The sequence below is a fragment of the Ahaetulla prasina genome, chromosome 1 (genome assembly GCF_028640845.1).
Source record: "Ahaetulla prasina isolate Xishuangbanna chromosome 1, ASM2864084v1, whole genome shotgun sequence".
Taxonomy (NCBI): domain Eukaryota; kingdom Metazoa; phylum Chordata; class Lepidosauria; order Squamata; family Colubridae; genus Ahaetulla; species Ahaetulla prasina.
Window position 1 is genome coordinate 119,605,478 of NC_080539.1, and position 25,684 is coordinate 119,631,161.

General features: G+C 41.8%; 1 protein-coding gene across 1 annotated transcript in view; it reads right to left on the reverse strand.

The window, feature by feature from the left end:
• Nucleotides 1-25,684, reverse strand: part of CRYBG1 (crystallin beta-gamma domain containing 1) — a 154,156-nt gene that overhangs the window by 82,304 nt on the left and 46,168 nt on the right. Inside the window, exon 2 of the mRNA XM_058174462.1 lies at nt 18,967-19,105. Within this exon, the coding sequence (XP_058030445.1) occupies nt 18,967-19,105 (139 nt within the window). The remainder of the gene's footprint in view (nt 1-18,966; nt 19,106-25,684) is intronic.

A 25,684-nucleotide genomic window follows, 5' to 3' on the forward strand; every position in this document is an offset into this window, starting at 1 on the left:
GAATGTTAAGAAACCCAACAAAAGGCGGCTAATGGCCTGTTCCATTTTAATGAAGAGATTTCTGTAAGAGCAAGGATCACTTGTGAGATTTGGAATAGATTGCCCATCTTTACCTTTAACCCTAACAAAAATTACAGCAACACATAGACAATATGGGCTGATCTAGGAAGCTGAGTGTTAATTCTAACTAGGACTTGGACAGAGAACCGCATGGGAATTCCAGATATATTAGAAATTACAAATATTACATTATAAATATTATAATAAAATACTATATTAAATTAGGAAGTAAAAATAAACTAAGAAACTAAGAAAAAGGCATTTTATTTTGTTAAATTATGACCATGTATTCAAATACTGGAATACATTGCCATGTATTCAAGTATTTGAGTGGTTGCTACAAAGAGGAGGGGGGTAAACCTATTTACCAGCAGGCAGGACAAGAAACAATGGATGGAAACTAATCAAGGAGAGAAGCAATTGGAACTGAGGAGAAACTTTCTAACAGTGAGGACAATTAACCAGTGGAATAGCTTGCCTTCAGAAGTTGTAGGTGCTTCATTATTGGAGGTTTTTAAGAAGAGACTGGGCAGTCACTTGTCTGAAATGGTATAGGATCTCCTGCTTGAGCAGGAGATTAGATTAGAAGATGTCCAAAGCCTCTTCCAGCTTTTTTCTGATTGATTGATTGATTGAATAAGTCCCTCTGTCTCTCTTACTGTAACGGTAAAGAGGAAATTGCTTGAATGGAAACACTGAGTAGAGTTAGAATTAAGAGGTTCTTTAGTTCTTTATATAAAGTGTCTACTAAATCTACATATGCCGAGCGGGAGGGAAGAATCCATCCTTCCATCCTTTCCAAAAAATGCTTTTCCAGTCCTGGCAGAGACTGACAGACCAACCAACCAATAGTGAGTGATCCTGGGACCTGTTATTCCATAATATCTGGAATGTCACATCTTTGCCCAAAAATTTGATGGGAATTCAAATATTAATGCTCAATTTAGTAGGCATGTCAGAATGGATGTACTTTCTCTATACATATAAATAAACTTTACATCACATGCATTCAAATCTCCATTGAACTTTTATATCTAATTATATAAATATAAATATTTATTTATACAAGTTTTTACTAAGATGAAGTAGAATGAACATGTGAAACAATGTTTTTTGTCTTTTGATTATTGTAAAGAAATTTAGAGATCACTCAGAGTAAAAGTATGAAACAACCACTAAGGGGGGATTTGCAGAAAATATTACATAGTGCAGAGACTGAAACAAGAGTAAGTAAAAAACTCAAAATCATTCTACCTTGATTTTGTTGACAGGCTTTTAACATTTTGATATTATAACCTACAACAATAAAGTAGCATTTCTGGAATCTCTGCAGTGTTTGTTTTTGATCTAATCTACCTTGAAGAGCTGACAATTATGTGCCACTTTTCAGCATAACATTTTAGAGTGTCACAGGTTACACACCATTCAGTCACCAAATAATGATAGAACATGAAAGAGAAATAGCAGCATGAAACAATGAACCTGACTAAGGCTTAACATAGCATTATTAGAGTAAACATTCAATATGAAGAAATTCCTGGGCATATTTTAAAGTACTGTAAAAACTTTGACAGTGACTAACAATAACAAATTAGGCTTATGGAAGATTTTCCAAGAAAGATATGCTAGATAAGATGCAGCAGTCAAGAAAGCTCCTTCCAGTTACCACCTGTTAATCTCAGATGTGAAGATTATCCGCTATTTCAGGTTAGCAACAGCATCAAAAACCTGAAGCCAGATTAATGGAAAAGTACAGCAACAAAACACTTAATAAGGTTTTAATCAGAGAGTAATAATACAAACCTAAAAACTTCTGATTTTTCCCCCCTTTCCCCAGTTGTTTCTTCTAGAAAGCATGTTGGTAACAATGAAAATACAACTTTTTTTTTCATCTAATGTTCTTAACATATGGGTTTGAGCACATTTCAATTTGCCTTTCAAAAGGAGGACTTTTATAACAGGAAGTTCTTTGAATTGGTAATAAGGTTTGAGTATGAGGTTATTTGACCAATCATTACTTATAGTTTTTCCAAATAACATATCTGCCTAAATCATCCAGCCTGTTATTAACAGCAACTGCCTGCAATATTGCAGGTTCAAGTCCCACCAGGCCCAAGGTTGACTCAGCCTTCCATCCTTTATAAGGTAGGTAAAATGAGGACCCAAATTGTTGGGGGGCAATAAGTTGACTTTGTATATAGTATACAAATGGATGAAGACTATTGCCTGACATAGTGTAAGCCGCCCTGAGTCTTCGGAGAAGGGCGGGATATAAATGCAAATAAAAAAAAATAAAAAAAATTAGACTTATATGGAATGTCTATGCATAGGAATAGATAGATAAATGATGGATGGATGGCCACACTTTACCCCTCCTATACAGTCTGACAGAGAGGCATGTTGTGTGTACCAGTGGGGTCAGCCAAGGAGTGTCAGCTGGTGGATCCTTGAGCATGATATTCATCTGCCATCATATTCATCCTCCAGAATATCACCCCTTCTGAGATTAGGCTGACCCCTACTGTGCTGACCTTTCATTTATTTTAGAATTGTACGCATTTTACTTATTTTTAAATTGTGCACACTTTTTACCTAAGGGACTTTTGCAGTTTATTATTACTTGGAACAAATCCTTTATAAATAATTGTATACATCTGAGAGGGAACGAAGCACTTCTTTTTTTATGAATAGAATAGAATAGAATAGAATTGAATTGAATTGAATTTTATTGGCCAAGTGTGATTGGACACACAAGGAATTTGTCTTGGTGCATATGCTCTCAGTGTACATAAAAGAGCATTTGTTTATAAAGCATTTGTTTATTTGTTTATAAAAAGCATTTGTTTATAAAAAGCATTTGTTTATTTGTTTATAAAGTTTTAAAAACTTTAGAAAAGTTTATAGTTTTATCTTTATATTTACTATAAGCAGGAATGGTATTCAATTACCTTGACTACTGGTTCACAAAGGTGAGCACACGCTCATGCGTGCCTCCTCCACACATGCACAGAGGGTTAAAAACGGGACGTGATGATGTCCAGGTGGGTGGGCGGAGCCTCCCGCAGCTGGCACTACCGGATCACACAATCCAGATAGAACCAGCTGAATTTCACCACTGACTATAGGTCAACAGTCCAGCTTCGCAACCATTTCTTTTCTGAAAAAAGCTTCCTGAGGGGACACCCATAGAGTCATCGTAGAAAGCAAACAAAGCACTTCTGAGGGACCCATTGTAGATGAGAAGCTTATTTAAGTCTAATTATCTTTGACTCATTTGTAAACCGTTTTAGGAAGAAATGTTTGTTATAAGAATATATATAAAGATATTAAAACCAGTGTTCCAATTATTTATAAATATCCTTCTATAGATTTTTAAAAACAAATCTGTTATATCAACTCTCCTGTGAAATGAAACAGGTCTACAAATGTTTTCATTATGCCATTGGTATTGCATACTGGCTTTATTCCCCATACTCACAATTATTATTATTTTGTCCTTAAAGTTATTGCTTGGATTTGCTCATTCTCTAAAATTATATCATTTTATTATTGTAGTGTAATCATGGTCTAGATATTGTAAAGTGAAGTCTTTAGATAAGAAAATCTTTGTATCAGCTTAATGAATTCATGGTCTGCCTTTGAAAATATTTGAAAGTTTTTGTTGTTGCACCTGCAGTTCTATTAAATGAAACAGGGCAACTTGTTTATATTAACTGCTTTCCAGTTCATTTACATGTCTATATCAAAATAATGATTAGAATCTTGAAAGGAGGGGCAGTTCAACAAGCAGATGTTGTTGATCTACATTTTTTAGCATTCCTCATTAGAGATCTTGCTGGTTGGGAGTTGCATCAATATCTTGGAGTTTAGCAATAGGTGGAGGATCACAGGTTCCTCAATCTTACTTTAAAATCTGGAACAATTTTGGATTTAGTCTTGATATTGACTTTTCCTGACCATACAGAGACTATAAAGAAACCATACAGAATCGAACTTGGAATTTCTTTAAATGGCACTATTTTATGTGCCATTGCCAATAAAGTTAGATAAAGAACTCCTATGGAGAGGGACGTCTCAATTGTAGTTCTTTCTTTTTCTCGACTGTATCAATCTTCTTTCTAAGAAGAAAAATCACTTAAACACCATGCCCCCCCCTCCATTTCTAAAGTGTACAGTTGGTCAGAAAGATACTATGATCCCCATCAGTTTCCACCAGATCTGACTAAAAGAGACCCCAGGGCTCTAACGCCTCAGTATAACCATATTCTCAACAACTTTCTCCAAAAAAGGAGGTTGGAGACAGGACAGAAATTGTCCAATATGGATAATCTCTTGAAACTTCTTTATAAGGGGCCAAACTACTGCCTCCTTAAGCATTGGCAGGATTGCCACATCTCAAGGCTGATTTGACAACTGTATGTCAGCCCTCAGGAAACCTACCTACCGTATATACTCGAGTATAAGCCGAGTTTTTCAGCACGTTTTTTGTGCTGAAAAACGTCCCCTCGGCTTATACTCGAGTATATCTGACTTATCTCGAGGTTTTTTCTTCTTTTTTCACATTATACCGGATGGTGCAAACTTGGCGGGCTTTTGCATTAGCGAAGCCCTGCCGGTGCAGTGAGAGGCGGGCGGGGAGCCGCCAGCCTTCTCGGCTGAGGAGGAGGCTTTCCCTGACCGGTAGCTGCCTCATTTCCCTCCCTCGGCTTATACTCGAGTCCCCAGTTTACCCCAGTTTTTTGGGGTAAAATTGGGGACCTCGGCTTATACTCGGATCGGCTTATATTCGAGTATATACGGTAATTAGTTGATAACCTAACAAACTTATGTACTTTCTCAAGATGAATAGGATCAAATTCCCAAGTAGCCAAGCAAGAACAGGTCTCAGTTAACTCCATGGACCAGACTCATGATCAAACTCAAGTTGTGAGTGAATTCAAATTATCTGATAGATGCCTAGGATATAATCCTCACAGGGGTCCTACAAGTGAATCTCTCCTGTTGCCTTGTCGAGAAGGAACCAAGTTCCTCAAAATAAAGCAGTTTGGATGGCTGGCTGTGGATGCAATAAGAGTGAAAATATAGTGATGTTTTCAGTGCTGCTCTTAGTGTCATAAAGTATGCCTTTAAACAGTTTGGCTCGTGCTTAATTAGATTCACTCTTTGTTGGTTCTCCAGAACCACTCTTAAGTGTCTCTTCTCCATTTTATCTCCTTCATCTCTTTTGTAAAACAAGGAAAGCCTTGAGAGCAGAGGAAAAACCACAAAGACGTGATCCAAATCCTCTGCTGTCTTATCATTGGAAGCAGTAACTAAAGTTTTAGTTGCACAATGCACCAGGCCTTCAGGAACAATCTCAAGCTCCTGCTGAAACTTAGTTGAGTCCTGCAGGTGGCTGGGCTCGCCTCGAACAGGGAAGGGTTCATCAAGTAATTTGCTTATATCTTTTTGAGAATTAGGAAATATTTTTCTTTTACTCTTCAAATAAAAAATGTGCAACATCTACAAGTAATTACAAATATTGTTTTAAAAGTGACATTCCTTAAGTATGAAAGAGACAATGCCTCCTTTAAGGGTCTTTTCTCACCATGAAGCTAAAATGTGATCCACTATCTTTGAGTTGACAAAAACTATCAACATGGAATTTGTTGCCAGCAGCTCCAAATCCTTTTTCTGTTTTTGTTGCCTCTCTCCTGAATTGCTGCTGAATGGTGCCACTCTGATTATTCATATACAGTGCATGATAGTAGAACACTCCACTGTTGCAGTCCTCCTTCTTCAGCATATTACCAGACGGTGGGAAAGACATCTGCCAATCATGACATTGTAGCAGGAATGAGGTTAGTCTAATTGCATAGAGTTCCATCCATCATCTCTAGATTTCTTGTGCGTTTGCTTCTATGCCTCAACTTGTCACAATTGAAATTAAAATATTTTTATAAAACCATTATTCGGATTCACAAATGGATTTGAATCACAAGCAGGAGGTTTATTTAAGATCTCAAACCTTTTTTATTTTCCTTATTTTGTGTGTGTGGTTGTATGTGTGTGTATGTGAAAGAGAGAGGGAGAGGGAGAGGGGAAAGAAAGAGAAATTCCATCATTCACCTGTTATGCCGTTTCTGCCTCATCTTACACCGCTTACATAATGCTTGTATTGTTTAGTCTAGTATTATTGTGCAATTCTTATGAACCATCACTTTCTACCATTCTATAAAATGGAGTGATGGAATGTAAGTTTGACTCAGAGATGGGGGATGCTAACATAGGAAAATATATTGCAAGACTCTTAGCAACTCCTGTTGTTAGCCCTACAAAACAAGATGAGAAACGAACACTGCAAAGTGTTACTTGTATTAAGGTTGGCTATGGTAACAGAATCTTACAAGTCTGACTGTGCTTCCTGTCTACCTGCTTTTATATATTGTGTGAATTAGGATGTTGCCTGCCTAATCTTGCCTACCTTGAAAGGCTGGCAAATGATGATATCCACATGTGATATTGTGCTATACAAGTAATCCTCAACTTACAATAGTTTGTTTAGTGACCATCCAAGGATACAACGGCAATGAAAAAAATGACTTACGGCCACTTTTCACAGTTACTACCTTGGCAGCATCCCCATGGTCATGTGATCAAAATTCAGATGCTTGGCAACTGGTTCATGCTTATGACCATTGCTGTGTTCCAGGGTTATGCGATACCCTTTTGCGACCTTCTAACCAGCAAACTCAATGGGGAAGCCAGATTCACTTAACAACCGGGTAACTAACTTATCAACTGCAGTGATTCACTTAACTGTAACATGGGGCCAAAACTCATTTAACAAATGTCTCATCAACAGAAATGTTGGGCTCAATTGTCATAAGTTGAGGACTACCTGTATAGAAAGACGTGCCCTTGTTGCAAGAAACCATCTGCAAATAGTCAGCACAGGACCACTGCTTTGCAGATCTAAAGGAATCAGAGAGGAGGAAGCATCCACACATCGGCCTAAAATAGCAAGACACACCCACTATGGTCACCTAACTTCATGTCTGCGTAAGGTAACAAATTCTGCATGCTAGCAGATATTATTGAATGCTGCTCTTAGAGGAAAAACACTATTTAAATACCAATACAACTAAAAATGACTTAAGCTTTTCTCACTGATAGGGTGGAGTTGAGATGAAGGCCATGACTCAAACATGCCCTGGGAAAAAAAAATATTGCAAGCGCCCAATGAGCTATAATTAGGGCATTGTCTAAAATGGTTGTAACTACTTGTATTAAAAGTGCTATTAAAATACATCTCAATTAGAACCATTTAATAAAATGGTGTTCTTGGTCAAACAAAATAAGTACCGTAATACCAAATAATATGATATTAATGCAGGCTATCACATTAGTATGTGACATGATATGTAACAAATCAGTACCACACCTATTGTATATCCTGTGGATAAATGAAACTCGGTAGAATGGAAAATTGTGCTGAAAATAGTTTTACTTTTCTAAACTAGAATCTCATTAATAAGGAAGAACTTAGGCATAGAAGCATCTTAAAGTATATTAAAGCTACATGATACATGAGAAGACTAAATATGCCGTTTGCAACAAAATGAAAAACCCTACAAGTTCTTGTATTAAAATAATGCTTAAATGTATATCTTAAATGCATAGCTTGTTTAATGTTATTTGTTTGTTGCAAAGTCATATCCAACCCATCGCGACCCCATGGACAATTTTGCTTAATGTTATAGCTTTACCAGATGGTGGGAAAGACATCTGCCAATCATGACATTGTAGCAGGAATGAGGTTAGTCTAATTGCATAGAGGCTCCTGTGGCTCCCGAGGACGTGGACAGGTTGTTGGGGAGGCTTCACGGCACGACATGTTTACTGGACCCGTGCCCTTCCTGGCTGGTACTGGCCACTCAGGCGGTGACACGAGGCTGGCTCCAGAGGATTATCAACGCTTCTTTGTTGGACGGGTTTTCCTGCCGCTTGAAAGAGGCGGTGGTGAGACCCTCCTTAAGAAGCCCTTTGGACCCAGCTATTTTGGGTAATTATCGCCCAGTCTCCAACCTTCGCTTTGTTGCGAAGGTTGTAGAGTGCCGTGGCGACAGCTGCCCCAACACCTGGATGAAGATGTCTATCTAGACCTGCTCCAGTCCGGCTTCCGACCCGGATACAGCACGGAGACAGCTTTGGTCGCATTGGTGGATGATCTCTGGAGGGCCAGGGACAGGGATATCTCTGCCCTGGTCCTATTAGACCTCTCAGCGCTCGATACCATCGATCATGGTATCCTGCTGCGCCGGTTGGGGGATTGGGAGGAGGCACCGATATCGGTGGTTCTCCTCCTATCTCTCTGACCGTCGCAGACGGTGTTGACAGGGGGCAGAGGTCGACCGCGAGGGCCTCACTTGTGGGGTCCCACAGGGTCGATTCTCTCGCCTTCTGTTCAACATCTACATGAAGCCGCTGGTGAGATCATCAGTGGTTTCGGGTGAGATGCAGTACGCTGACGACACCCAGCTGTACTTTTCCACCCGACCACCCCAATGAAGTTGTTGAAGTGCTGTCCCGGTGTTTGGAAGCTGTACGGTCTGATGGGGAGAAACAGGCTCAAGCTTAATCCTCCAAGACGGAGTGGCTGTGGATGCCGGCACCCGATTCAGTCAGCTGCAGCCGCGGCTGGCTGTTGGAGGCGAGTTACTGGCCCCAAAGGATAGGTGCGCAACTTGGGTGTCCTCCTGGATGATCGGCTGTCGCTTGAAGACCATTTGACGGCCGCTCCAGGAGGGCCTTCCACCAGGTTCGCCTGGTTCGCAGTTGCGCCTTCCTTGATCGGGATGCCTTATGCACAGTCACTCATGCGCTGTTACCTCGCTTGGATTACTGTAATGCTCTCTACATGGGGCTCCCTTGAAGTGCGCTCGGAGGCTTCAGTTAGTCCAGAATGCAGCTCGCGGGTTATAGAGGAGCTCGTAGCTCCCATGTAACACCGCCTCCCGCGCAGACTGCACTGGCTGCCTGTGGCCTTCCGGGTGCACTTTAAGGTGTTGGTTATGACCTTTAAATCGCCTCCATGGCTTAGGACCTGGGTACTTACGGGACCGCCTGCTGTTACCACACGCCTCCCACCGACCCGACGCCTCCCATAGAGAGGACTTCTCAGGGTGCCGTCCGCCAAACAATGTCGGCTGGCGGCCCCCAGGAAGGGCCTTCTCTGTGGGGCTCCCACACTCTGGAACGAGCTTCCCCGGTTTACGCCAAATACCTGACCTTCGGACATTTCCGCGAACTCAAGACTCATCTTTTATCCGGCTGGCTTAAATTGGGATTTTAATGTTAAATTTATTAATTTTAAACGGGGTTTTTTAGTATGGTAAATTTTAATCATTGGGCTAATTTAAATAAGTTTTTTAAATCGTATTTTAAACTTGTATATTGTATTGTCGGTTTTATTATGCCTGTACACCGCCCTGAGTCCTTCGGGAGAAGGGCGGTATAAAAATCAAATAAAATAAATAAATAAATAAATAAAATAGAGTTCCATCCATCATCTCTAGATTTCTTGTGCGTTTGCTTCTATGCCTCAACTTGTCACAATTGAAATTAAAATATTTTTATAAAACCATTATTTAGTTGGAAAAATTTATTTTCCTTTTCTTTATTTAAATGGGGCTCTGCTTCCATGCCAAGCCCTATCTTCTCTTTCACTTCTCAAATGTGTATTCTCCAAATTGACTTTCACTTTCACTTGTTATTCAATTAGCCAATCTACAAGTTCTTGTATTAAAATAATGCTTAAATGTATATCTTAAATGCATAGCTTGTTTAATGTTATTTGTTTGTTGCAAAGTCATATCCAACCCATCGCGACCCCATGGACAATTTTGCTTAATGTTATAGCTTTACTTACATGTATAATTTAATAAATAACATGTTGCTTAATATATAATAGTGTAATATAATTATCATTCCATAAACCTAATATAATAGTTCAACCCACAAATCAAAGATAATGTATAATAATGTAATGTGAGGCATAACGTTTACATGTATAGTAAAGTGTTTATATTAACAATAGTTTAGAAGAATTAACCATGTTATTAAAAGCTAGAAAGCTTTACTGTTAAATCATTCTGAATCATTTCTAGAATCTTAATTGTCAGTCCATCCGAGCAATGCTTGAATTTTAAGAGCATTGTAAGAACTCTAGATACCTCTCAGCACAGGAAGTAATCCTTTCTGGCAATCTGGGTTATCTTTGGAAAAACAGTCTGCTCCCCAACCAGCTTTTTTGCTCACTCATCAATCACAAGATGTGAATTGTAATTAATGCTTGATGTCACCTCCAAATGTGGGAGTTTGGGAGTGTTTTTGCAATCATGTGTTCAAAGTTCAGATGCTTGGCAGCGTGTTTGCACAGGGTGCTGCAAACCACCTAACTCCTCCATGAAGGTGATTTCCTTGTGAAACGTGGGGATGATGCCCTCATGTGGCCAGCAGTTGCTTTGTGAAGGGCTAGGGTGGGCATGCCTCAACAGCAGCACGAGCAAGAAGTCAGTGAACATCAGCTGAAGTGCCAAGAATTTTAGAGTGCAGGGTGTCAAGAGTGGCTGGGACTAGATTGGGATGGTTGAGGTTTTCCAGGGTGGCATTGCACCACACGATTTGGGCGGCTGGGGCTTCTCAGGTCACTGGAATTTGCCCCATGCAGCTGGAGCATCCAGGGGCATTTTGGCTTTGCACTGTGCTGCTGGAGTGGCTGGAGCTTTCTGGGTACTGTGGCTTTCTGCTGTATTGCTGGGATGGCTGAAGTTTCTAAGGTTGCCTGCAACTTTGCACTGCGCTGAGATTCAAGGGTTTCTTGCAGTCCCAGATCTGTGGCGCATCAACAGGCCTCTGATCTGTAGTGTGACAAGCAGCCCCAGAGTTACTCAGTTCTGAGGCAACTTACTGCCCTGCAAGGCAGGGTGCAGGGCAACCAAAAAGTAGAAATGGGGAAGTGGATAGGTGAGGGAGAGTCTTGAGGGACCAAGCCCGGAATTGGGGTGGGGTAGGTCCTCAGCTAATGACTGATGGAATTTGGTTAACAACGGCAATGGGAATTGCTGTGATTACCACTGCTGAGTGATGTGATCATGTGACATCACACTTTACAACTGCATTATTTAGTAATGGAAATTCTGGTCCCAACTGTGGTTATAAGTCAAGGACTACCTATAAGTATATCATCATTAAATACACTACCTTCAGCTTTACCTATTTGATTTTATTATTTTTTTTGCCAATTTTTTTTTATTTTTTTTACAAGCATAATAAAAAAAATAATTGTGAACAAATTATTGGTCAGGTACATCTTTAAATATATCAAGTTTCACCTAAGTTATACTCTAATACAATGTATTTTCCTCCTTCTCTAAATTCAATTATTTATTTGCACACAATCTGATTATAGAGGTAAATCAAATTTAACCCATTCGGGAAAATATTTAAATGAAGTCTAGTCCCCGTGCTTAATTCCCTTCAACATCATTAATAAATTCTATTTACATTTTAAAATTTCACCACTCTCAGTATCTTCATTACTAATCAGAGGTCATCCTATCTAAAATCTCTTTCTTAAAACTGCCCAGAGATCACATAGACAATTTCATTCTTCCCTTCGTCTTCCTCTGCCTCTGAATCAATAACATATATTTAAAATTTCCTTCTGCGTGAAAAACAAAGAAACAGAAAATTTAACATTTGCAAGAGTAGTCACTAATTATTTCCCCCAATTATTTCCCCAAAATATTAACTGTTTCCTTAGAAGTTTTATCAAATCCTTTCATAACCTTACTTATTTGTAAGAACAAAAAAAGAGAATTTTTTTCTTCAATATAATAACACTCATTTCCCTCTTATCCCAATTTATTCTAGTATTTTTCCCTCCATTTCCCAAAACCTCAATTATTTTTATCATAGTTGTCACTCATATTTTAATATAGATATTAACATTTTCTAAAATAAATTTCTTAACATAACTCTAAAAGCAGCCATTAGTTCCTTTCAAAAAAATGTTGTGTGTCTACATCAGCAGTGCCTTCTCTATGGGAATAGTCCACTATTCCATTCTTACTTTCTTTCTTTGCCTCTGAATTCTTCTTAAGTAAGGAATTCTCTGCTTAAATCAATAATCCAAAGACACACCATCTAGAAATCTCTTCTAAAACTGTTGTGTGGTCCCAACGACATCAAACCTCATGGGAATAGTCACAAGAAAGCTATTCGACTCTTGCTATTTTCCTCTGCCTCTAATTATAAAGGCAGCCATATGTTCCTTTCAAAAAAAATGTTGTGTGCCCACACCCACAGAACTTTCTCCATGGGGAATAGTCTGCTATTCCATTCTTGCATACTTTCTGGATTCTTGTTTAAATAGGGAATTCAATTTCTATAGTTCAAAGACACACTATCTGAAACTCTCTTCTAAAGCTGTTGTGTAGTCCCAGCAACACCAATCCTCTAGCTATCTTCCTCTGCCTCTAGATGTCTCCTTTTGAAACAGTTACAGCTCACAAATAATAAGTAGCCATTTTGGTGACAAAGTTCCTTTGTTCTCAAATGCTTTGGTATCTGGAGGTCAATTTTCCAAGATTTTCCTTAATTGTATTTATTTATCTTCCAGATTCTTATGTCCTATTAATATCTTTAATATTCCATAAATTTAAAATAGAGGGATTTGAGATATTCGCATAAAAAACAGTTCAATAGTTTCTTTTACTTTTTTCTCCTATTTCTTTAGTTTCCAATATGATCCGTTAAGACTTCCAAGAATCTCTAAACCATTATTTAGTTAGAAAAAGTTTTATTTTCCTTTTCTTTATTTAAATGGGGCTCTGCTTCCATGCCAAGCCCTATCTTCTCTTTCACTTCTCAAATGTGTATTCTCCAAATTGACTTTCACTTTCACTTTTTATTCAATTAGCCGCCAATCTACAAGTTCCCCCCAAAGCTTGTGCCTATTTTAAATACTTATTTTTTCTTCATGAGATCATCACTCACCCGACTTCAACCATTTGTTTCTTGATGCTTCTTTCTCCTGCCCGCTCTTGTGGCCACTGCGGCTTTGGTGCAGCTGCCATGATGGACTATGTCGCTGCATTCTTCCCCGCTTGGTCGGGGAAAAGATCCAGAGCTATGGGGAGTTTGCCATCTCCCTGTTCTCTCCGGCGGCTCCCCCATTCTTCGCTGGCCCTTCGAGGCAGCTATGGTCCGATCCAAAGTTTGGATAGACCCCCTGGGCAGGGGAATATTGGCGCAAACCTCGGAGACTTTACCCGGAGGGTTTACGACCATCTCGCCCGCGATGCTGGCCACGTCTCTATTTTATATTTATATTTTATTAATGCACAAATGACCACAAATTTCTGGTCATTGATACAAGTTGATGAAAGTTCAGTATACACAAAAAGAAAGCTAGATAGTAGACAATAATAAAGTATAGCCAGAAGCACATTGCACCCAATAAATTATAGCAATTTCCTCAGTTCGTTGCTGGTCTCTTCCTCAATGCTGTAACTATCCTCTTTCTGTCTGCACAAGGCAAGCCCTATCTAGATTCCTTAATTTAAAGAGGTTAGGTTGATGATGGGAAACACTAGCAGAACTTTCCCATGGCAGCATCAGCCTAATGAAATTTCATTTGTAGGGAAGTCTGCCAGACCTACTGACATTTAGAAGGCTAGTTAAAACCAAAGCTGTTCCCTGCAGTTTATCCCTGCAAAGATAAAAGTGTTCGTATAGTTGCAATTTTAGGTTAGTCTGGGTAATAAAAAATATGGCAGAAAATATGGGATAAAGCATGAAAAAAAGATAATGCCATATGGAAAAAAATGGAAGAACATAATGGCAATCCCCTTGCAAGAAAACAACTTTGGTGTGCCATAAAGAGAGCAGGAGTAGAGCTTGGCTTGAAGGGGATATAATCTTATCTGAAGATGATATATAGCCATGATGGTGAACCTGTGGCAGGTGTAGCCTTATCAGTGGGCATGTGAGCTCAGTGCCTTCTGGGCCCACCAGAAGTAGGGAAACAGGCTGTTTACCTGCCTCCATAGGGCCTCAGGTGGTGGTGGGGAAGGCCTGTTTTTTGCTGTCCCCAGCCTCCAGGGACTCTCTAGGAGTCCGTGGGGGGGGGAAACGGCCTTCTCCACTCTGCCCCCCCAAAGTCCTCCAGAGGCCAAAAACAGTCTGTTTGCCAACTTCCGGTGGGACAGGAAGTTGGAAAACGGGCTGTTTTCGGCCTCCAGAGGACCTGGGGGCGGGGGGGAGGCCATTTTCACCCTCCCGACTCCTAGAAAGGCTCTGGAGCCAGGTGAGAGAGAAAAATGGGCCTACCTGCCCATCGTGTGTCAGGAATGGGGGAATGGGGTTACAAGTGCAGGGATGGGGTGCATAAAATTATGGGTGTCACCCCGCACCCCCAGCACGCAATGGCAAAAAGGCTAGCCATCACTGATATATAGAATGAAACAGCATATACTCAAATTAAACTCTATTAGATGCTTGCAACTGTTTCATAAAATATATTTGTTCTCTTGGCATTAAAAGAGTCATGATGTTTGGTTGGTTGCAAACTACTTTTCATCTTGTTTCTCAGGTACAGATGACATTAGAAGATATAGAGCCCCAAGCTACTTTTTATTTCAATTGAGTTTTCCATCATAACTTGAGGGCAGAGGGCAGAATTCACTATTCACTTTCCATCACTATTCATTATGAACTATAAAGGTTGCACAAATAGTTTTCAATATCTGACATTTTGTGCTGGAAATACTGAACAGAAATAGAAGTAACAGAAATACTATAGTTTTTACACATAGAATGCAGTATATTAAAATTTGTAAATTAATTGGGTAGAATTATCGCCTTGGAATTTCAGGTTCTGATGTTTAATTACGCATTTAAAATGTAGAAAGATACACACAAAGTCTTATAGTAAGTCACAATTTTTTTTAAAAAGCCCAAAATATCAAAAATGTACTGTAGATTTATAGTCCAGTACATTTTGGATACTTTGGTATTGGAGAAGACTCCTGAGAATACTGTGGAGAGCCAAGAAAACAACTTTGGTGTGCCATAAAGAGAGCAAGAGTAGAGCTTGGCTTGAAGGGGATATAATCTTATCTGAAGATGATATATAGCCATGATGGCGAACCTGTGGCAGGCGTAGCCTTATCAGTGGACATGTGAGCTCAGTGCCTTCTGGGCCCACCAGAAGTAGGGAAACAGGCAGTTTATCTGCCTCCGGAGGGCCTCAGGTGGTGGTGGGGAAGGCCTATTTTTTGCTGTCCCCAGCCTCCAGGGCCTCTCTAGGAGTCCGGGGGCGGGGGGAGCCTTCCCCACTCTGCCCCCCAAGGTCCTCCGGAGGCCGAAAACAGTCTGTTTGCCAACTTCCGGTGGGACAGGAAGTTGGAAAACAGGCTGTTTTCGCCTCAGAGGACCTGGGGCGGGGATTTTCACCCTCCCGACTCCTAGAAAGGCTCTGGAGCCAGGTGAGAGAGAAAAATGGGCCTACCTGCCCATCGTGTGCCAGGAGTGGGAGAACGGGGTTACATGTGCAGGGGCGGGGCACATAAAATTATGGGTGTCACCCCGCACCCCCAGCACGCAATTGCAAAAAGGCTAGCCATCACTGATATATAGAATGAAACAGCATATACTCAAATTAAACTCTATTAGATGCTTGCAACTGTTTCATAAAATATATTTGCTATCCAACCAAGTGTTCTTAAGTAAAAGTCCATCACTATTCATAGATTCCAATGAAATCCTAACCAATGATTCCCCAGGCTGCTCCTGAATCTGTCCAGATTTTCTTCTCCTAATATTAAGAGTCTTAAGCTTCCACGTTATGTAAAATTGTTTTTAGAGCTGCTAGTGCTTTAGCAGTTCTAAGATATCTTTAGTGATCAGTCAGCTTATTTCTGAAGATCTTCCACTTTTGATGAAACAGCACTGGAATGTAGAAGCCGTGACACTGCCTCTTTCTATCCAGCTATTTCTCTGTTTTCAGGAACTATTTTGATTTCTGTTGCTTTTGACGTTGCATGCCATCTATATACTACTGGATTTGGGTGGCCCTCTAAAATAAATAAACGCATACCTTACATACATATCAAACAAAAATGCAGACTAACTCTGGGGCTGAGCAATTACATGCTTCTGAATTTCTTCTTACAGGACTTAATTGACTTTTATATGACTGACTGCTGTAGTTCTGATTTTACTGTCTTTATGATAAAAGTTGCTTTTTTTTAGTTGATTATTTTAAATTAATGCAACATTTCAGTTTTTATTTTGTTCTTTCATATATCAAAACACAACCTATAGTTAGTTCTAACTCCAGTCTTGTCAAATATTACATGCCCATGCCTGATCATTCTTGATATTTTGTTTTCTGTTTAACTTAATGGAATGTTACAAAAGAATTCTGTCTGTCTTGTCTATTTAGATAGCACAATGAGTGTCTGAATAGCACAACATCAAATTTGATATGAGAGATGAAGCCAGCAAAAGAAAATTCGAGATTGAAAATTACTCTGTTTGGCCCAATGGAAATGGGAAAACATCCAGAAAATGCTCCCTCTTTTATAATTGGGCAGCAGATAGAAATGCTGCTTACTAATCCAAAATAGCCCAAATAACTCTGATCATGAGAACCAAAGTGGAATCATTATTAAGGAGTTGAAAAGAATGCAAGAAGCCATGCTCCGCATGTTTTACTACCATGTTAATAATCAAATATTTCTATTACTTTCAACTCAGCTTTGCAAAATATGGCTTATTGACCAGTAGAAAGAAAACTTCAGGTAAGAATATTTTGGCTGGAAATATCACCAAGGTAGCAAAAAGTTATATGTGAGGTGGCATATCAAGGAGAAACCTTTTCATCATCATGTGCTTTGGAAAAATTTAGCAGAACAATCCTTAAGATATAACAAGGAAAACTGAAATTGTCAAACATTTAGTAAACTCTGCCATCTAGTGAATTGATTCTACTAAGCACTCGTTATTTAAGCCGTAGAAATTTTTTAAAAATAGAAAAGGGTTAAGTAATGTTCATTATGTGGTACACTTTTGCTATAAGAAAATAAATTAAGTAGAATATCTAAGATTAAACTTGGATTACAGCAATATAATACAATGAACTGAAATGAGAATAAATTTTAATAAATGAATTAAAATGTGTTTTATGCCATTTTTGAGGCTAGGCTTTGGTGGATAATATTTTTCCTTGTGTTATTTTTTATTTGCTTATTAAAATATAATTCAAATATTTTTAAAATATAGAAAGATACACACAAAGTCTTATAGTAAGTCACAATATTTTTAAAAAAGCCCAAAATATGAAAAATGTACTGTAGATTTATAGTCCAGTACATTTTGGATACTTTGGTATTGGAGAAGACTCCTGAGAATACTGTGGAGAGCCAAGAAAACAAACCAATGGATCATGAAATAAATCAACCAGAGTTCTCACTTGAGGCACAAATGACCAGACTCAAATTTTCCTATTTCAGACTCATTGTGCAAAGACCAAGCTCTCCTGAAATGGTTCTAATGCTGAGAAAGTTGGAAGGAAAGAGAAGAAAATGAAGAGTAGCCTGGTGAATGGACTCAGTTAAAGTGACAATAGGTACAATGTTGGAAGATCTAAAAGATCAGTTTATAAATAGTTCACTATGGAGAAAATCTATCTATGTAGTTGTTAGGAATTGAAAACGACTCGATGGCTCATAATCAATCAATCAATCAATCAATTGATGATCATGTAAATTGTGTTATAATAAATACAGTTAAGTTAAAAATTTCCTTCTGCATGAAAAAACAAAGAAACAGAAAATATATTTGCTATCCAACCAAGTGTTCTTAAGTAAAAGTCCATCTTTAAAGTCTTTCCCAATTACCAAAATATTCTGAAAAGCATTTACCTGTTTAGATGTTCCACACAACAAGCTTCATATTAAATGTCTCTTATTATTGCAAAGACATGGATGCCATTTTCTATATTCCAGATCAATATGATGTACATATGCATGACATGAACAAGGTAGGAATCTTCAATCCATAAAAACAACTGCTTAAATGTTTATAATTCCCACTTCCTGTTAGTTCTGAGCTGAAGACATGCATAATATAAAAATGCAGTTCACCAAGCCATACAGGTTTTTGTACCGTAAAGTGGCAGATGATACATATATAGACGAGCTTCCAGTGAAAGAATCAACCCTTTATCCTGCATGCTTCATTTGATCTGCTATCTTCTGTTTTGAAAGAACTGCCTTTGAAAAGCACTACAAATTAGTTTCTATGCAGTCTTCTTGTTATTATATTTATGACTTAATTTTCCAACAAAAAGCAAACTAGTCAGTTTGGCTCCGCTCACAGCCTATGATACAGATACTATTTATGTGAAGATTAAACGTGACAAGAAAGCTATTGTACAACCTTACCTCTAAGATAATTACGAACACTCAGTTTCCATACTAGAAGATAAATAATTGCTACTCTTCCTGCCTTCTTACTGTCTGACATATTTATATGAATAAGATAATATGAATACAAAAAATAATGTTTTCCAATTTACAGTACAGATTTAAGCCAACCCAATCAATTAACTTCATGGGGTTGAATAAGAATAGACATTAGATGGATAATATTCCTCCATCTAAATCTATCACAATAATTTATTATAGCGAAAAAATAGAAAAAACATTTTTAAAATTTCCTGTATATCTAACTCAGAATAATGAATTTTTGTACATTGTATTATGCAAATTTAAAAAAATAGATGTCTTCTTTTTGTTTCTGTTAAAACAAGTTATTTCAGAAAATGTAGTACGGATACTTTTAATTGAATCTTACCTTTCTAAATGAAGTTGGTAATGTAGATGAAGATATTGAATCCATTGAGACACCATAAGCATACTGGGAATTTTGTATTGGAACCAGAGGTTGCTGTTTTTCCTGAGTAGCATACTGCATATCAGGCATGTCAAAATAGCTGAAAAATAGATTACAATTTTGCTTTAAGAGAAGCTGCAGTATTACATTGAATTATATAAAAGGCAATGTATTTAAAGTTTTTTGAAAACTCAAGCAAGAGCATGAAATTATCACATGCAGTTATTAGGCAGTTTATGCTCATCAATTCTTTAGATTATGCAGATAATTCGACCCACTAAATTATAGCAATTTCCTCAGTTCGTTGCTGGTCTCTTTCTCAATGCTGTAACTATCCTCTTTCTGTCTGCACAAGGCAAGCCCTATCTAGATTCCTTAATTTAAAGAGGTTAGGTTGATGATGGGAAGCACTAGCAGAACTTTCCCATGGCAGCATCAGCCTAATGAAATTTCATTTGCCAGACCTACTGACATTTAGAAGGCTAGTTAAAACCAAAGCTGTTCCCTGCAGTTTATCCCTGCAAAGATAAAAGTGTTCGCATAGTTGCAATTTTAGGTTAGACTGGGTAATAAAAAATATGGCAGAAAATATGGGATAAAGCATGAAAAAAAGATAATGCCATATGGAAAAAAATGGAAGAACATAATGGCAATCCCCTTGCAAGAAAACAACTTTGGTGTGCCATAAAGAGAGCAAGAGTAGAGCTTGGCTTGAAGGGGATATAATCTTATCTGAAGATGATATATAGCCATGATGGCGAACCTGTGGCAGGCGTAGCCTTATCAGTGGACATGTGAGCTCAGTGCCTTCTGGGCCCACCAGAAGTAGGGAAACAGGCAGTTTATCTGCCTCCGGAGGGCCTCAGGTGGTGGTGGGGAAGGCCTATTTTTTGCTGTCCCCAGCCTCCAGGGCCTCTCTAGGAGTCCGGGCGGGGGAAGGTCCTCGAGGCGAAAACAGTCTGTTTGCCAACTTCCGGTGGGACAGGAAGTTGGAAAACAGGCTGTTTTCGGCCTCCAGAGGACCTGGGGGCGGAGGGGAAGGCCATTTTCATCCCCGACTCCTAGAAAGGCTCTGGAGCCAGGTGAGAGAGAAAAACGGGCCTACTAGCCCATCGTATAATAATAATAATAATAATATTTTAATTTGTATACCGCCCTTCTCCCGAAGGACTCAGGGCGGTGCACAGCCAGAATAAAATACAAAAAGAACAGTACATATAATATTAAGAACAACCCCTTAAAAAACTTATTCAATTGGCCAAAAATTTAAAATACAATAACACCCTATAAAATTACAAAAATTTAAAACCCATAAAAGCAAATTAAAAATGTTAAAATCAAGCCAGTCCAGCTAAACGGAATAAATAGGTTTTAAGTTCGCGGCGAAAGGTCCGAAGGTCGGATAGTTGACAAAGTCCAGAGGGAAGTTCGTTCCACAGGGTAGGAGCCCCCACAGAGAAGGCCCTCCCCCTGGGGGCCGCCTGTCGACATTGTTTGGCTGACGGCACCCTAAGGAGTCCCTCTGTGAGAACGCATCGCTGGGAGATAGAAGATGGCAGTAGGCGGTCCGTAAATATCCTGGTCCTAAGCCATGGGCGCTTTGAAGGTAGTCACCAATACCTTGAAGCGCACCGGAAGACAACAGGCAGCCAGTGCAGTCTGCAGGATGGGTGTTACATGGGAGCTCCAACCGCCTCCTCTATCACCAGCGCAGCTGCATTCTGGACTAACTGGAGTCTCCGGGTGCTCTTCAAGGGGAGCCCCATGTAGAGAGCATTGCAATAGTCCAAGCGAGAGGTCACGAGAGCATGAGTGACCGTGCATAGGGCATCCCGGTCCAGGAAGGGGCGCAACTGGCGAATCAGGTGAACCTGATAAAAAGCTCTCCTGGAGACGGTCGTCAAATGGTCTTCGAAAGACCATCCAGGAGGACGCCCAAGTTACATTTTCCATCGGGGCCAATGACTCGCCTCAACAGTCAGCCGCAGCTGCAGCTGACTGTACCGGGTGCCGCATCCACAGCCACTCGCCTTGGAGGGATTAAGCTTGAGCCTGTTCCTCCCCATCCAGACCCGTACGGCTTCCAGACACCGGGACAGTACTTCGACAGCTTCATTGGGGTGGCCTGGGGTGGAAAAGTACAGCTGCGTATCATCAGCGTACAGTTGGTATCTCACCCCAAAACCACTGATGATCTCGCGGCTTCATATAGATGTTGAACAGGAGGCGAGAGAATCGATCCCTGCGGCACCCCACACATGAGGCGCCTCGGGTCGATCTCTGCCCCCTGTCAACACTGCCTGTGTCCGTCAGAGAGGTAGGAGGAGAACCACCGATAAACGGTGCCTCCCACTCCCAAACCCTCCAACCGGCGCAGCAAGATACCATGGTCGATGGTATCGAAAGCCGCTGAGAGATCTAATAGGACCAGGGCAGAGGAGTAACCCTTATCCCTGGCCCTACAGAGATCATCCACCAACGTGACCAAAGCCGTCTCTGTACTGTATCCAGGCCGGAAGCCGGACTGGAACGGGTCTAGATAGACGGTTTCATCCAGGTACTGGGATAATTGACGTGCCACCGCACTCTCTACAACCTTCGCCGTAAAACGAAGGTTGGAGACTGGATGGTAATTTCCTAAAACAGCTGGGTCCAGGGAAGGCTTCTTGAGGAGAGGTCTCACCACCGCCTCTTTCAAGGCAGCGGGAAAGACCCCCCTCCCGCAAAGAAGCATTTTTAATCCCCCGGAGCCAGCCTCGTGTTACCTCCTGCGTGGCCAGCACCAACCAGGAGGGGCACGGGTCCAGTAAACATGTGGTGGCATTCAACCTTCCCAGTAACCTGTCCATGTCCTCGGGAGTCACAGGGTCAAAACTATCCCAAACGGTCTCAACAAGACGAGTCTCGAAACTCTCGCCTGGATCTACCCAATTTTGATCCAATCCATCCCGAAGCTGAACGATTTTATCGTATAGATAACCATTAAACTCCTCGCACGCCCTTGTATTGGTCCTGCCCCTCCTGTTGAAGGAGAGAGCGGGTAACCCAAACAGGGCGGCCGGGCGGTTATCTGCCGGCGCAATGAGGAGGAACGAAGAACGCTTCCGCTCTCAATGCCACTAGGTAGGTCTTACTATAGGACCTAACTAGTGTCCGTCAGCCTCAGAACGGCTGGATCTCCAGCCACTCTCTAGGCGTCTTCTCCGCGCCATCTCCTCAGCTCCTCGGAGAACCAAGGAGCTGGTTGAGACCTCGCGGGTCAGAGGCCGCAAAGGCACGACATGGTCCAAAGCTCCAGCTTTGTTCCCAGGCAGCGACTAGTTCTTCAGTGTGCGCGGGCCAGGTTCTCGAAACAGCCCAAGCTCCGTCAGGAACCTCTCTGGGTCCATCAGGCGCCTGGGGCCGGAACCAGCGCATTGGTTCCGTCTCCCTTGATGGTGATAGCGGTCCAGTATGCCAGGAGTGGGAGAGCGGGTTACATGTGCAGACATAAAATTATGGGTGTCTTCACCCCCAACCATAATTGCAAAAAGGCTAGCCATCACTGATATATAGAATGAAACAGCATATACTCAAATTAAACTCTATTAGATGCTTGCAACTGTTTCATAAAATATATTTGTTCTCTTGGCATTAAAAGAGTCATGATGTTTAGTTGGTTGCAAACTACTTTTCATCTTGTTTCTCAGAGACAGATGACATTAGAAGATATAGAGCCCCAAGCTACTTTTTATTCAATTGAGTTTTCCATCATAGCTTGAGGGCAGAGGGCAGAATTCACTGTTCACTTTCCATCACTATTCATAGGTTCCAATGAAATCCTAACCAATGATTCCCCAGGCTGCTCCTGAATCTGTCCAGATTTTCTTCTCCTAATATTAAGAGTCTTAAGCTTCCACGTTATGTAAAATTGTTTTTAGAGCTGCTAGTGCTTCAGCAGTTCTATCTAAGATATCTTTTGTGATCAGTCAGCTTATTTCTGAAGATCTTCCACTTTTGATGAAACAGCACTGGAATGTAGAAGTCGTGACACTGCCTCTTTCTGCCTCTTTCTATCCAGCTATTTCTCTGTTTTCTGGAACTATTTTGATTTCGAGGGTCACTCCAATCATACACTACTGGATTTGGGTGGCCTCAAATAAACTTACATACATATCAAACAAAAATGCAGACTAATTCTGGGGCTGAGCAATTACATGCTTCTGAATTTCTTCTTACAGGACTTAATTGAATTTTATATGATGACTGCTGTAGTTCTGATTTTACTGTCTTTATGATAAAAGTTGCTTTTTTTTAGTTGATTATTTTAAATTAATGCAACATTTCAGTTTTTATTTTGTTCTTTCATATTTTAAAACACAACCTATAGTTAGTTCTAACTCCAATCTTGTCAAATATTACATGCCCATGCCTGATCATTCTTGATATTTTGTTTTCTGTTTAACTTAATGGAATGTTACAAAAGAATTCTGTCTGTCTGTCTATTCAGACAGCACAATGAGTGTTGTGACCCAGGTTCCTGGACCCAGACTCCTGGACTCGGATGATTCAGAAAATGAGGGAGAAGACCTGGCAAGCCCTGCTTCTCTTGAGCCCTCTCCCTCCCTGGCACCCACTCAAAGGGAGGGGCCGGCAAGGCCTGATTCTCCCGGGCCTTCTTCTGATTTGGCAACGCCCCAAGAACAGTTTTGGAGGGACGCAAGATTACGAAGGCTTGATCGGCGTGCGCAGCAGCGGAAGAGTTGGGACAAAGCCAAGTCATAATTGTCATGCAGTGACATCTGCAGAGACTATAAATAGGAGGCGGGACTTCCTGGTTTTTTGTCTTGGACAAAGCAATGAATTTGGCGCGAGCTAACTGTTTCATGGAGGGAAGAATATATTCGTGAGTAATTCTGGCCTTATCTATAATTTCCTCGTTATCTCCAGAAACTTGGCAGGCCCGTGGGTAGACGTGGCCAGGACATGTATCTATGTAAATAAAAGGAAAAAAGGAAGGCCTCTGACGGACTCTTTGCTGGGAGTATTGGGGGAAGGGAAACAGAACATTTTGTCCAAGACCTGACTAAAACATCTTCCACCAAAGATGGATCAGCAGCAGGTACAGCAGCAGTTAGAGCAGCTACACGCGGCTAATCAACAGCTCCAGCAGCAAGTGGCTCACTTGGCAGGCCAACTTGCTGCCAGGAATGTGCCTGCAGCCCACCCCCATCCTCCTCCTCCTCCTCGCCGCAGTGCCCGATAACCGTGCGGATAAGTTTTCTGGGCAGCCTGAGATGTTCCCGACCTTCTTGGGACAGTGCCAGCTCTACATGGCTATGAGGCCAGAGGATTTCCCAGGCGACCGGGCTAAGGTGGCCTTCGTGATTAACCTTCTTTCCGGCTCGGCTGCTCGATGGGCCACGCCCTCTTGCTCCAGGACAGCCCCTGCTGGCGGACCAACAGCGTTTTGGCAGCACCTCGCACCATGTATGAGGACCCGTTCGAATGCTGACGGCAACCAGGCGCCTTAAGGAACTCCGTCAAGGGAAACGCCCCTGCAGGAGTACATCGCGAATTTCGTCTTTTGTGCCAGGACTCTGACTGGAATGATGCAGCGCTGGTGGGACGCGTTCCAGGAGGGACTCTCAGAGGAATTGCAAGGCGAGCTGGCCCGCGTGGGCGCCGCGGACCCTCGACAACTTGGTGCCCTTTGTCTCCGCCTCGATGCCCGTCTGCAACGGCGACCGTCCCGTCGCACCCCGGGACCCTCCGTCGACATCTGCACCCCACTTCCTGCACCACCAGCACCCAGGGTCGCCCCACGTTTTGTAACCGCTGCGGAAGAGCCCATGGAGTTGGGAGCGGCCAGACCTCGCCTAACAGCCCAGGAGGCGGAACCGGGCGCCAAGGGGATTGTGCCTGTACTGTGGGGAGCCCGCCACTTCGCCGCTTCTTGCCCCAGAAAGCGAAGTGGGGCACGCACGCCGGTCCCGAATCACAGCGTGACCAATCGGAAGCGGGCAGGCCCGACCTCGGGAAACCCTAGGTCGGGCACGTACTAAGCCCCACTGGACGCTATGGAAGTAGACTCTGGGCCCCCTCGGCATCTGATTCTGGACACACGGATATGGTTGGGGAACCAGTCGGACGGGCTCCAGGCGCATGCGCTGGTGGACTCAGGGGCCACAACAAACTTTATGGACCAGGCCTTTGTGACCCAGTTTGCGGTCCCCGTGGTTCCGGTGGACCCTCCGATGCGGGTAGGGACAATTGATGGACGAGAACTGGTGTCCGGCCCCATTAAATTCGCCACCCAGCCTTTGCGCCTGGCTATTGGGGACCATGAGGAGGCGATCCAGTTTTATGTCACGGCGGACCTTCATTTTCCCTTGGTCCTTGGGTTGGCCTGGCTTCGGACCCACGATCCTCAGGTGGCCTGGTCGCGGAACGCCATCTCTTTCCCGAGTCTGCAGTGCGTCGATCACATCCGCCACACCTGTGCCGGCCAGAACGTCCCCACCGCTGCCATCACCTTGCCTCCTGAGCTGGCGGACTTCGCCGGCGTGTTCAGCGAGAAGGAGGCGGACCGACTACCCCGATCGGCCCCACGATTGCCCCGGACCTTCTGCCCAACGCACCACTGCCTGTGGGGCGCCTGTATTCCATGTCGGAGCCCGAGTTGGCCGCCTCAGGGACT